At 39.3% G+C, this 13813-nt stretch overlaps 6 protein-coding genes across 6 annotated transcripts in view; 1 reads left to right on the top strand and 5 right to left on the bottom strand.

Moving 5' to 3' along the window:
• PHYBLDRAFT_185732 (hypothetical protein) overlaps window positions 1-1331 on the bottom strand; it is a gene marked incomplete at its 3' end in the record, with an annotated part of 10561 nt that extends 9230 nt beyond the window's left edge. The window contains exon 1 of the mRNA XM_018439132.1: window positions 30-1331. Within this exon, the coding sequence (XP_018296134.1) occupies window positions 30-1191 (1162 nt within the window). The 5' untranslated portion in view covers window positions 1192-1331. The remainder of the gene's footprint in view (window positions 1-29) is intronic.
• Window positions 1332-1833: 502 nt separating this feature from the next.
• Window positions 1834-2280, bottom strand: PHYBLDRAFT_141957 (hypothetical protein; the record flags this gene model as incomplete). Its single annotated transcript, XM_018430708.1, has 1 exon — window positions 1834-2280. The coding sequence occupies one exon, from the start codon at window positions 2278-2280 to the stop codon at window positions 1834-1836; it is 447 nt and encodes a 148-aa protein (XP_018296133.1).
• A 69-nt stretch (window positions 2281-2349) lies between these two features.
• Window positions 2350-3057, bottom strand: PHYBLDRAFT_68404 (hypothetical protein; the record flags this gene model as incomplete). The annotated part of the gene is made up of 2 exons (XM_018441947.1): window positions 2350-2819; window positions 2904-3057. The coding sequence occupies 2 exons, from the start codon at window positions 3055-3057 to the stop codon at window positions 2350-2352; spliced, it is 624 nt and encodes a 207-aa protein (XP_018296132.1).
• Window positions 3058-3771: 714 nt separating this feature from the next.
• On the bottom strand, window positions 3772-4186 carry PHYBLDRAFT_68405 (hypothetical protein; the record flags this gene model as incomplete). Its single annotated transcript, XM_018441948.1, has 2 exons — window positions 3772-4068; window positions 4172-4186. 2 exons carry the CDS (start codon window positions 4184-4186, stop codon window positions 3772-3774), a joined length of 312 nt encoding a protein of 103 aa, XP_018296131.1.
• A 298-nt stretch (window positions 4187-4484) lies between these two features.
• On the top strand, window positions 4485-9736 carry PHYBLDRAFT_164966 (hypothetical protein; the record flags this gene model as incomplete). The annotated part of the gene is made up of 9 exons (XM_018435120.1): window positions 4485-4653; window positions 4745-4846; window positions 4936-5037; window positions 5127-5237; window positions 5304-5438; window positions 5634-5837; window positions 5858-6600; window positions 8330-8519; window positions 9501-9736. 9 exons carry the CDS (start codon window positions 4485-4487, stop codon window positions 9734-9736), a joined length of 1992 nt encoding a protein of 663 aa, XP_018296130.1.
• A 648-nt stretch (window positions 9737-10384) lies between these two features.
• Window positions 10385-11282, bottom strand: PHYBLDRAFT_68407 (hypothetical protein; the record flags this gene model as incomplete). Its single annotated transcript, XM_018441949.1, has 3 exons — window positions 10385-10393; window positions 10477-10730; window positions 11141-11282. The coding sequence occupies 3 exons, from the start codon at window positions 11280-11282 to the stop codon at window positions 10385-10387; spliced, it is 405 nt and encodes a 134-aa protein (XP_018296129.1).
• Between the last annotated feature and the right edge of the window lie 2531 nt (window positions 11283-13813).

Here is a 13813-nt window from a genome sequence, read left to right as displayed (position 1 = left end):
TCTGCAAGGATTGCGACTGTTGGAACTACTGGCTTTGTTCTTGCGGTTGATCAAGGTAAAACACTTGCTGGACTCATGGGTCGGGTTTTTTCCATGGTGCGAGCAGAAAAATGTCTTCTCATGCTTGGTTATCTTGTTGGAGTGGTGAAGCTTCTTTCTGGGATGTTCCTCGTTATTCTTCTCAGGTTGCCCACGGGAACCAGGAATCAATCGGGTCGCCTCAGCATAGAGCCTGTTGTCATCCCCAAGGATGTCTCTGCCGATCTGCGTGATCTGCTCTACAGTCCAATCACGCTTGGACTCCCCATTGGGACCAGAGCGGGCCATGGTAACTCTTACCAGTGTTTGCACTGATAAGGTCAGCGAGGCAAGGAAGCGATCAGCGATGCGAGCATCGTCTTTGGGTAAACCAGCATTGTAAACCGCACGGAGGAACTTCTTCGAGTAATCACCGATGGACTCAGTGTTCTTCATCATCATTGTAAAGACCTGGTCTGTGAATCGCCGAGACACCAAGCTGGAACCATGTCTTTTGTTGAAGCATGATTTCGCCGCCTTCCAATCAATACACTTCTTAAGATCCATCTCTACCCATCCGTCATCAGTGTGAGGCAGGCAAAGTGGGAGGAATTTCTTCCAAACTCTCTCGATGTCCAAGGAAGAAGACTCGATCACATTCTTGAAGGTACGTAGGAAATGTCCAACTGATTCAAAAACCTCTTCATTTGGGAAGGGCTTAATAATACTGGAGGCCAATTGGAATTTGGGAAGATCTCTTCTGTTGAGAGTCAACCCTCCTTCACGGCCAGCTCTCTCTGTGTTTGTACCAGGAGAGGCAAGCATCTCGCTGCACTTTTCAAGGCTAGTGATTGCCAATCTTGTGCGCTCGATCCTGCGGAGTGCATCATCAGCTGCTTGCTCATTGTTTGCTACATGAGCAGCGCTGAAGGCCTCGATGTGGTTGCCCAATTCAGCCTTGAGAACGGCCACACAGGAGGAAGCAGTTGCTACTTCTCTACCAACGGGAGGGGAACCAGAACCAGAAACGGAACCAAAACCAGGGGCAGCATCCGGAAAGAGGACGGGCTCACTCAAGTCAGAGAATAATTCATCCGCAGACATGGGGGACAAGGTAGCCTCCTCAGGAACAGGGGTCAAACCAGCGGGAAACAAGTCAGCAGGAGAGTTCATTGTAGTTCACGAAAAAAAATGTTGTGGGGAGAAAATAAAGCAAAATATAATATAGACGAAAGAATTCGTGAGAACTTGTGTAGGTTGTTTATTTCAAAAGAAAAGTAAAGAAATATAAAATTCGATTGTCTTTCTACACGGAACTATCTACTGATATTTATATGTTTTTCTAATTTGTAATTCAGTGTGTGCTTAAGTAATCTTTATCACGATGAGTCATATTCCAGGAGTATTGTTCTTCTGGAAAGATCCGGAAAGACCAATTGATATGATACTTCTCCAGTCAGATCAGTCCAAGAGTTTTGGTAAAGAAGAGCATTTATGCTATTGGTAATATTTTAGTATTCCGACCCAGATACTCGGGTAATGTTTCATAATATTAGATAGTTGTAGTTGTAGTCTCTCAATTAAGTATTTGTATAATAAAAGAAATATGTAGATGAAATATAATGATGCCATATATATAATGTATATGTATTTGTATATCCCATGTCATGGTGATAATAATAAATAATCAATTATGTGTATGATGATCTGTGTATTAGATAATATCATAAAGGGAGATCCGTTTGACTGGAATAGCTGAGGATATTATTTTATCCTTCAGTCTTACTCTCAGATTCAGCAGTAATCAATACTCATTCACAACACCCGAGAAATTTGATCCATGGTTCTGAAGAGATGTACAAATGGATTTGTTTCCATAAGAATGGACTGAATCTTCTCCAAAACACTTCTCTCCAATTGTGGGGAATGGTACTGTCTTTGATCTATCTGAGCAGCACTATCATAAATATAGATCTGAGCGAATTTTGGGTGAGCAATATCAGATTCTGTCACTGGCAAAATAGATCCAATTCTATGACAAATTGTTCCGTGAATCCGGAAGTTGTATGCCCCATTGATATTGTTGCCAACAGAGGTATCAATTTTAGCTCCCAAAGAAGTAAAGCTCATTGTACTATTATAGCTTCGAATGTTTTCAAGAAACTTCTTTCCATCACGTGTTCTACAGTTCAAAAGCTCAGCAATTCCTGTAGGTGTTGGCTCAATTTGGGGGAGAACATGCTTTCCTTTGTTACAACACATAGAGAACGTGGGGCTTCTTAAAGAAGAACGACTGTTTTTTTCATGTGCCCACATCATTGCCCCACAAAATCAACACTCGATATCCATATCTCCCCTGTTATCAACTGCTGGTTCTGAAATAGCTGGAAGTCGGGCAATATTATTCAAGCCTCTGCCTCGATTTCTAGATCCTCTTGCTCTGCTACTGTTATTGTTTGGACAAAATCTGCTTGTAATTCGGCGATGATCAGTTCCGTTACAGTGAGGACAATGGGGTAAAATTGATCCTCTATTCACAGTTGAAATCTCCTCGACTTCTTCTTCTCTTCCAGTCACTTCTTCGTCAGATGAAGTGACCTCGACTTCTTCTTCTCTTCCAGTCACTTCTTCATCAGATGAAGTCTCCTCAATCTCTTCTTCCATGACTGCTTCAAGAACTTCAGTAATAGTCTCATTTGCGAGTGGAAATTCAGTCAACTCAGAAACTGAAATAAAAGTCGATGTTTCTATGTCCAAATTTTGGTCTTGGACAGGCTCACTTCTTATTCTCAAGGCAGCAGCTATTTTTTTATAAACACATTTATTATTAAAAAATATATATAATACTTGCAGTAATACGCATAAGTGTATAAATAAATAGTTACTTTGGCTACTTTCTGCAGGATATTCATCTACATTAGTTCTCTTTTGAGGAATGTGGAGAGAAATGTTCTTTGGGTTCATGAGACATTGCTTATGAGTACTTCTGCTATGTCCAAGCATATGGCAAGCAGCACAACGACGTTGAGTAGATGACATTTTATTTTTCGGTTTTTTTTTTTCAAAGTTAGAGTTTGGTTTGATAGTTATATAAGTTTTTTGGCAATAGTTTGTAAAATAAATTCAAGGGGTTAATATCTCGGTATACCATGTGACATAGTAATGTCAGGAGCAGATTGGAATTGGCACTCAGTTCCAATCCTACCCAATCAGAAACAACTACTCCAACCGCAGTAGTTGGGTGAGCAAGGCCAAGAAGAAGAAGACAACCATTGCTCAGCAAGATACCGCAGCAAAAGGACTTAGCTAGAATGTAGGATACTGTGGCATCTTATAAATTAATATAAATATCATAAATATTATCACAAATAAACATTATCTTTATCTTCATATTTCATTCTATCTTATTATCTTATTGTGTGACTTCTTGCACATTACAGTAAAAGTGCTAGATTTTAGATGTGAATAAATGTTTTACAGGCAAATTCGTATATCACGTGATGCTGCTAATTTTGATTGATTTTAGATATATAGATGATTCATTTGTATGTTACAATTGTGCTGTGCCCTGATACCTCGATTTGGATTAATTAACAACAAAAAAGAAAAAAAGTGTTGGCTATTACTACTTTTTAATTTAAAAGCAAAGATCATCAATATTATATACTACATTTTATAATAATAGCTGATAAAGTAAAATGAAACATATGATTTTGCATTGACAATTGGGTATTTAAGAATTTATATATAGTGTTACTTCAAGAAGCTATATTGAACCGTGCATTTTTTGCAGCATTTGTAATCTGATACACATGTTAATTGCAAGAGGCTATACTGAACCGTGCACTTTTTGCAGCATTTGTAACTTGATACACATGGTAATTCCAAGAGGTTATACTGAACCGCGCACTTTCCACAGCATTTGTAATTCGATACACATGGTAATTCCAAGAGGTTATACTGAACCATGCACTTTTTGCAGCATTTGTAATTCGATACACATGTTAATTCCAAAAGGTTAACCCACACTACTTTGACAACTGACTGTTCCTTTTGTCACCTTACTTTTATTACTTTAACAAGACATTCTAATGAACTTTTACAGCTATACTCTACTTAATTTCGCTATTATTACTTGAAGAAGTCATCTTACTGCGCCTTGACACATGGATTTTACTCTATTATTCAATATTACTTGAAGATATTCTCTTGAATTTATTCTAATTATCATATTACTTCAGCACATTGTTGATTTACATATGATTCAAATCTATTTTAAATTATGACAAGTCTGTCATTATTGGTACAATCGTTATTTTGAAAAAGAGTATATATAGCGTCCCTGTAAAGTTCATGTCTTTCAGAAAAATAATAATCTTACATCTATTCTTTACTATTTCTCTATCTCCATTTACACTTAAATTTATCTTAATTACAAAATCAATTACAATTTATCAAACATCGATATGACTCCTGCTGGACCTATTTGTGCTTCATGTAAACAATTGGGTCACAGCAGGAGATCAAATTTTTCTTGCCCTTTGAACCTAAGACACAAAACTCTCTTGATCCCCCAAAAGAGAACCAGTGATAATCTCTCTGCCCAAGAAGAATATCAAGCAGAGAGTAGTAGAGGTAACATTAAAACAGATTACTTTAATTCATCGGATTGACTTGCACAGTTTCTAACTTATTTACTTTCATCTGCATTTATATGTTTATATAGCTGGTGCTTCGAGACCAAGGGTTGAAGCTGTTCAGAATCCTGTGATACTCACTGTGGCAGAAATCAATGCTCTCTTCCGTACTGCCCAATATTCTGCAGAGAGTAGTTGAGGTAAATAAATAAATTGTAATTGATTAATATTCAGCAAAAATTCTAATCATTTTTTCTATTCTCTATATTTCTGCATTTAGCTGCTGCTTCGAGACCAAGAGTTGAAGTTGTCCAGAGTCGTGTGGTGCTCACCATAGCAGAAATCATTGCTCTCTCCCGTGCTGCCGAATATCCTGCAGAGAGTAGTCGAGATAAATAAATATAGCATAATTGATTAATATTCAACAAAAATTCTAATCATTTTTTCTACTCTATTTATTTCTCTATTTAGCTGCTGCTGCAAGACCAAGAGTTGAAGCTGTCCAGGATTTTGTTGTGCCCATACAACCATTGTCAATTGATCTCTCCTTCACAGAACAATATACTGCAGAGAGCGACAGAGGTAATTTTTAAAATTATAATATAAATTGCCACAATTATTAATTATTCTTTAATATTTTTATTATAGATCTAACTGCTGCTTTTGAGGCTTTGCAAGTTTCTGATGTTGAGAGAGTCTTGGATTTGACTACCACCACTGCCACTGCCACTGCCACTGTTATTCCCTGCTGTTCCAGCTGTAATGGAATTGGTCACCAACGGAGTAACAGCTTACAGTGTCCTAACAACCAAAGGAACCGCAATTTTGTCCCTGGCCAGTTAACTACCACTCATAACATGGCCTAGCATACTACCACCCCACTACCTCTAGCTGACAACAGAGGCACCATGGATGTATAATGCCAATTCTGTAAGGCATTAATGTGGGACCATGAGAAATCTGACAAGTCAACTCAAGACAATGTCCTGTTTTCCATGTGCTGTGACAAGGGACACGCTCTTATTCCCGCCCTGTCTCCAACTCCTTCTGGAATTGCTGATCTTTTGGTGCACAGCACTCCAGATGGCCAAACTTTCTTTGACAAGATCAGACGGTATAACAGCACCATGAGTTTCACTTCTATGGGAGCCAACATCGATCAGTCTGTTGCCAACAACATTGGTGGTGCATACAACTACCAGATTCATGGGACCTTCTGCACAAGATTGTATCAGTCATTCCAATGACCCAGGCTCAGATGGACCAACCCAAGTTTGCTCAGATCTATATCTTTGATCCAGCTTCTCAGATCAAATATAGACAGCGCAATGCCCCAGACTTGGACAGGGTGATCTTGGAAAAGATCCAGGCCATTCTCATGGAGGTCAATCCATTTGTTTCTCTCTTCCGCTCTATGGAACAAATTGCACGTGAGAATAGTGGAACAGCCGATCTGACCATTTGCTTGAAGGCCAATGGACCACAGGACCAGCAATGTTACAATGCTCCCACTGCTAAGGAAGTGGCAGTATTGATCAGAGACAACGAAACTGGCAGCTCAAGGGACATTATTCTCCACACCCACGCAAATGGCCTCCAAAGGATTAATGAGTATAATCGCTTCTATGATGCTCTGCAGTATGTCTTGCTCTTTCCTTTGGGTGATTATTGCTGGACCATCGCGTCATATTCTGCAACTGGGGAAAAGGTGTCTGCCATGGACTGGTACGCTAACCGTCTCATGTACCATTCCAACTCCATGCACTTCCTCCACCAATTTGGCTGGCTCTTTCAACAGTATATCATTGATATATATGCCAAGGTTGAGCACAACTGCCTGGACTTTCTTACCCAAAACCAGAAGAAACTTCGTTCCAAGCTGTACTGTGGCATTCAAGATGCACTCCACCTCACTGACAATAATTTGGCAAATCTTGGTCAGCAAGTCATCCTTTCCTCAACCTTTATTGGCAATCCGCGCTGCATGTGTCAATTGTACCAAGATGCTATGGGCATTGTGCGCCACTTTGGCAAGCTGGATCTCTTTGTAACCTTTATCTGCAACCCGACTTGGCCAGAAATCACAAACTCTCTGTTAAGTGGACAGAGTGCCAATAGACCTGATCTTTGCTCCTATGTGTTTAACATGAAGCTCCAGAAACTCATGCACAACCTGACAAAGAAACATGTTTTGGGCAAGGTTGTAGCCCACATCTATGTCATTGAGTTTCAGAAGCGCGGTCTCCCCCATGCCCACATTCTCTTGATCCTGGCTATGGCAGACAAGCCAGTTACAGTGGACGATTATGATGCCATCGTCTCTGTGGAGTATCTGGATCCTGATCTTGAGCCAGAAGTATTTGCAATCATAAGCCGCCATATGGTGCATGGACCATGTGGACAGGAAGCCTGTCTTGCTAATTCTTCACTACCACATTGCATGAAGAATGGCCATTGCCAGAAGCACTATCCCAAGAGTATCTGAGACAGTACAATTGAAGATAGTGCTGGGTACCTCTATATCGTCAGAGGCAAGATGGAAGATCAGTCATATGGTACAATACCATCCTGGACAATCGATGGGTAGTTCCTCACAACTGCTATTTATGTGTAAAGTACAATGCACATATCAACGTCGAGATCTGTACCTCTGTTGCTTCTGTGAAATATCTCTACAAGTATGTATATAAGGGTCATGACCGTGCTATGACAAGAGTGCAGCCTGGATCCACAGCCACCCCCCGGAGCCCATCAATGAAGTCCAAGAATTCCTCAATGCCCGCTATGTCTCTGCGTCTGAAGCCTGCTGGAGAATTTTTTTCTTTAGGCTTCACCAAGAATCCACATCTCATCAGAGACTTACTATCCATCTTGAGGAATGCCAGCCTATTTACTACAATGAATCAGACTCCTTGGACAACATTTCCAACAGGAACCCCACTACCACGTTGACTGGATGGTTTACTTACAATGCATCAAATACACTATCCCACGAAGTTCTGTATGTGAATTTCCCTGAAAAGCACGTATGGAATAAGTCTCTGAAGAAGTGGACCAAGTGCAAGTCTGCAAAGCTTACACTTGGCAGAGTGCATGCCGTTTCACCAAGAGATCCAGAACGGTACTATCTGAGAATCTTGCTGCACAATGTCCCTGGTGCTACCAGCTTTGAACATCTGTGTACTGTTGGAGGCCAGGTGTATCCTACCAACTAAGATGCTTGCTGTGCTCTTGGGTTGCTGGTGGATGACAGCAGATAGAATCACTGTATGGACGAAGCTGTAAGCTATAAGATTCGATTATCATTGCGCTGCCTGTTTGCTGTCCTCTTGGTCTTCTGTGACATGTCAGATCCCTTTGCTCTCTGGCTGGTCTACTGCTCTTCTATGGTTGAGGACTATCTCCATGCTTTCCGGCAGACAGAAAATGACTTCTCTCTTGAGCCAACTGAAGTCATATATGACAGATGTTTGTAGAGCATTGAAAGCCACATGTCAGCCAATGGTCTTTTTCTCACTTCCTTTTCTGGGTTTGTTCTCACCTCATTGCCAGACTTCTTGGATGCCCAGATCCCTGCCAGTGGATTGAGAACATTGATTGATGAGCAAGAAGCCTTTTGCACTAAGGCTTTGTCTTTGCCTGATTCAGACATGCTCTCATTCAATGAGGAACAGCTAGCAGTATACCGTGTTGTCAAGGAAGCAGTTAAAGCAAGCCCTACAACCCCAAGATTGTATTTTGTTGATGGATCAGGTGGCACTGGAAAGACCTTTTTATTCAATGCCATGCTCAGAAAAGTCCGTCAACAAGGCAAGATTGCTCTCGCGGTAGCTACCAGTGGAATTGCAGCTCTGCTTTTGGATGGTGGCCAAACTGCTCATTCCAGGTTCAAGATTCCCCTTGACATCGACACTGACTCTATGTGTTCCATTCCTGTCAACTCTGAGGTGGCAAAGTTGATCAGGAAAACAGAGTTAATTGTTTGGGATGAGATCTCCATGGTCAGCAAGGATCTTATTAATGCTGTCAATCATTCCATTCAAGATGTCATGAAGTTGGTTGACCCCTTGCTCAAGTCTGTTCCTTTTGGTGGTGACTTTCGTTAGGTGTTTCCAGTCATTCCACAAGGAAACAAAGCCCAGATTGTTTTCCAGTGCATCAAGAAAGCGCGTCTCTGGAGCTTTGTTCACCACATGAGACTTACAAGGAACATGCACATTGCCAAGTCCACCAATCCCCAGGAAATGGCACAGCTTAATGCATTTGCTGCCCTTCTCTTGACTGTTGGCAATGGCAGTCATTGGACGACTGGTGGTGAAGGCGTCTTTCTCATCCCACCACACATGCTTCTTCATGGCCGTAATCTCAATCACCTGGCCAGTGCAATCTTTCCTGATCTTCTTAACAATGCCACCAGTCCCAGCTTCCTTATGGGCCGTGCAATCTTGACCCCAAAGAATACAGAAGTTAAGAAGATCAATGACATCCTTATTGAACTGTTCCCTGGACAAGAAACCGTGTTCAAGAGTATCAACAAAGGTCTAAGTGAAGATAATCAATTGAGCTACCCAATTGAACTGCTCAACACTCTCAACCCTGGATCTTTGCCTCCACATACTCTATGTCTCAAGAAAGGATGTCCTATTATGCTACTGAGAAACCTGGACCCCAAGAATGGCCTCTGCAATGGTACCTGCCTTATATGCAATGACTTTGGCAGATATGTCATCAAGGCTACCATTGTAACTGGATCAAGTGCTGGAAAGGTGGTGCTCATCCCCAGGATCAAGCTGAGCCCAACTGGATCGACCATGTCCATTGAGTTCAAGCGATGTCAATTTCCAGTCCGCCTTGCCTTTGCCATGCCTATCAACAAGTCCCAAGGCCAGACCCTTGACAAAGTTGGTCTGTACCTTCCCGACCATGTCTTTGGTCATGGGCAGTTGTATGTCGCTCTCTCCAGGGTCCAAACTCCAGACTCAGTAAAAATCATGGTTGATATGGACAGTATTTCTACTGAAACAACTAGCAATGTCTATATAAACAATGTTGTTTATAATGAAGTGCTTTCTAGAAATTAACTAATCCGTTTCATATCATATGCTTTCTGTCCTATGTCTTTATCCAAATATGTCAATCTTTATCTATATGCTTTATTTTTATTTTTGTATTTTTTGTATTCACATTATTTCTGCTTATATTTATGCTTATGCTTATGTTTTTTTTTATTTTTTTTTCAAATATTTTAATACTTTTTTTAAAATTGTTAATACTAATTGTGTATATGACAAAGTATAATGTTTTCTTTCCTTTTTGAAAATATCAAAATACAAACCCTCAAAAAAATATGGCTTCAAAATATATTCCTTACTATTATTTTATTTTTATTACTATAATAAACCTTTATAATAACAAAATACAAATAAACTCAGACAAACAATTTTTTCTTTCTTTTCATAGTATGGTTATTGCTTCCTGAACTATTTTCTGTTGTAAATGAGTATTGACTACTGCTGTAATTGAGAATAAGTCTGAAGGAAATAATATAAGGCCTCAGCTATTCCAGTCAAAGGTATCTACCAATTACTTTATTATTTAACACACAGGTTTAGTATGCATAATAGTGATTATATTTCATATAATGATATCACCATAATATGGGATACATCAGTAGATTATTATAATTTTAATTATAACTCATAAACACATTTACTTTCAATGTTAATACTTCATTGGGACTACACACATTTATATAATTAATCATACATTAATTATCCCAAGATCACATTGCTCTGATTAAGACTCAGATAGGATCGATTACCTGACCCCAGTCATATAATTTTCCCGATCCAGAATAATATAAATAGCAGTAGTAGTTCAGTGTAGGAACCTCGTCAAACTTTGATACCAAATCTTTTCTCAATAAACAAAACCTACACAAGTTCTCACAAATCTTCATTCTTAATCTCAAATCTTCAATTTTTCCTCTTAAAAACTTCTTCAACTTCAACCACCACAACAGTCCCAATGGGGACAACCGGTCTATCTCGTTTGTATATATAATTTTAAGAAACACTATTCAATAGTTAGTTAAAAAGTTAAATAGAACTAATACTAAATCTTATTATACTATTTTAAATAATATGAGAATATATTATAACTCTGATCTATGAGAAGAGTTGTAACACAGAAATAAGTATATACTTAAGTTTCTTTTACAATATTCTTCTTTTCTTAATCTAGTTGAGAAGTACTCTTTAAAATATAAATTATTTTAAAAAAATAGTATAGATTATAAGAAAACCTTTATCAAAAAGATTTAAAGATGGAATCAATAAATTTTCAATTAATATTATGAGTACTAAATGAAATACAATATCTTGTTCAATAAAAAATATATCAATATAGAAAAACGCATTAATAACATTTTTTGACAAGCATCTATGACTATTTCAATAATTTTATATTGTTGTGTCTAAGGATAACCCTGCCCATATCCCAGCCATAGCTAGTACTCTGATGTTCTGACTGTCTGCATCTCCCAATACATGGATCACCTCTCTGCATCTTTCTGTTTCTGTCTTTGTCTCTGTCTCTGTCTCTGTCTTGTACTGTTGTAATATGCATAAGCTTACATATATCACAACATGTCCTATCTCTAACTTTCTCTATCTCTCTATATTTAGTATAAATACTTGCTCAATTGCTATCAATAAAAGACTATCTTTCTTAAGTTCATAATCTTTGTGTCCCAAGCCTAGTTGCCTAAACTAGCCTTATATCCCTACATAACTCCACATAGTTATTATAATATGACTAATGTTTTTTGTATGAGACAAAGTTTTATTATTAAATTGCCCAAAAACAGGTCATACTTCCTAAAGAAGGAGAGGTAGATGCCTGGAGAGAGATTGATGAAGATAAAAAGTGTGGGAACTATGTAGTAGGAAATGATAAAATTACAGAGAAGAGAAAAACAAAATTAACAGAAGAAAAAGAACAAAAAGAAGAAATATTACAGAATAAAGTAGAAAGTAGATGGAGCACAAGAGTGAGAGACCTAGTCTAGGAGATGGGAAGACTGAAAGAAAAATTGAAGCGATTTGTTCACAGAAACAACTACATTGGCAGGAACAAAAGATATATCGTCAAAAATTGTGTGCCAGTATGCTTTTCACACTGCGGCAAGAACACCATCCAAAACATGGTATGAGTCAATATGAGGAGGGGAGGGAGGGAGGGCGAGAGCATAAAAGGCATGAAGGATTGTGGATGGTTGGGCTCACCAGTGTGGTATCCACATATGCATAGTCATAGACCAAACTTGCCAAATGAGAGGACACTCAACAAGGAAATGTTCAGGAGTTTGGTTAGAGTGACCACGTAGACAGCACTCAGGGAAGGTGACAAAGCTGAGGATAATAGCATGAAGGATGGAAGCTGAGGAAAGAGAGTTATGTAGAAGTCGAAACCATATGTTGCAGGTCAAAGTGGACAAGGTCAAAGACCAGAAGAAATTCCATTGGCGAGGTGACAGGTGTGAGACCGATTGGTGGGGGTTTGGATCAGGAGGGGGGCATAGGAGTCAAAACAAACGTTGAGAAAGTTTGAGTTGTCTTATAAAGGAGGTAAAGGATATTGAGAGGTGCATAGGGTCAACTGTGCCATATGAGCCATCATGAGAAGCGGAAGGGTGAGAGGGTGGAAGGCAAAGAGAGGCAAAGAAGGGGTGTATGGCCTGTGTGTGTGTCAACAATGCAGAAAAATTGGTTGATGAGGATTGGACTTGTTGTTCAAGAAGATAGAGGGAGATGAGAAAAACAGAGAAGTAAAGGATCATAGTAGAAAGCATCAGAAACCAACAGTTGATGAAAGCAAGAATTAGAAAAAAAAGTGTTATGTGGTAAAGAATGATATATAGCACTAAGAGGAAGAGAAAAACATGTAGCAAAAGAAAGAGAATAAGGTATGTCTAAGGAAGGTAGTTTATCATAAGCAGAAAAGAATAAAGACAGTGCAGAAGAGAAAGGAAAAGTGCCTTTGCAACTGGTAGAAAAAAAGAAAAAGAATGTATGATCAAGCAAATGGAAAGGGGAAGCAGAAGAATACATAGAAATATGAGCGCGTAGCCAAAAAACAGGAATAGAGAGTGTGGCACGAGCAGGAAATAGAAGAGGAAGAAGCCATCGAAATTGAAGAGCATACTGTTGGGCAGCCGGATCTATGAGACCCAGCCCTCCAACAGACCGTGGAAGACATAATGTAGCATATTTTACTCTTGAAAACATGCAGTGCATGACAAACTTACCAACAATAGACTGTAGAGTGTTCATGAAGGTCTTTGGAAACCAAACAAGACGAAGGACGTGCCAAAGACAAGAAATAATGAGAGAGTTGATGATTGTGGCGCGTTCATAAACTGAAAGGTAACGTTGAGAGTATAACTGTGTTGTCAAGTGTATATCATTGAGAAGTTTTGTGCCAAATGCATTGCGTTGTGTGATGGTGTGGATGAGTGGATAGCCTAAGTAAATTGCTGGCAAGAAAGAGGAGCGATCATACCACGAGGTGATACTGACAGATTGGAGAGGGATCTGCCATTCTGGTAGTGTGGATCCGAACAGAGAGAGGGCATGGGTTTTGTGCATATTGACCTTAGCATTAGATGCTAGGCCATAAGTATGAAGATGTTTGTTGAGGCGGTGTAAATCTTCAGGATCCTTGAGAAAGGCAAGGAAATCATCAGCATAGACTAATACTTTAAGAGAAGTGGAAGGAACAGATTGGGAAATTGTGTAGCCTTGAAAAAGAGAATCATCAAATATATGAAGGAGCAAAGGTTTGAGGACAAAGTTGAAAAGAACAGGAGATAGCGGGTCACCTTGGCATAAACCTTGGGATTGGAGGACAGAAGAAGAAATGTAACCATTGATATTAAAGCGTACTCGAGTCTGAAAAAAGAGGGAAGTGGTAGAAGTGACAAATGAATGTGGAAAGCCATATTTGAGGAGGACTGTTTGAAGATATTGAAAATGGATGCAGTCATAGGCTTTTTCCTGGTCAAGAAGGATGCCAATTGCAGTAGAAGATGTCTTGTGGGTTTGTTCCATAACCAATTTCACCAAAAGGTCATTATCTGCAATAAATTGAGAGGGAAG

The sequence above is a fragment of the Phycomyces blakesleeanus genome (genome assembly GCF_001638985.1).
Source record: "Phycomyces blakesleeanus NRRL 1555(-) unplaced genomic scaffold PHYBLscaffold_4, whole genome shotgun sequence".
Taxonomy (NCBI): Eukaryota; Fungi; Mucoromycota; class Mucoromycetes; order Mucorales; family Phycomycetaceae; genus Phycomyces; species Phycomyces blakesleeanus.
This window is presented reverse-complemented; position numbering and strand designations above follow the sequence as displayed.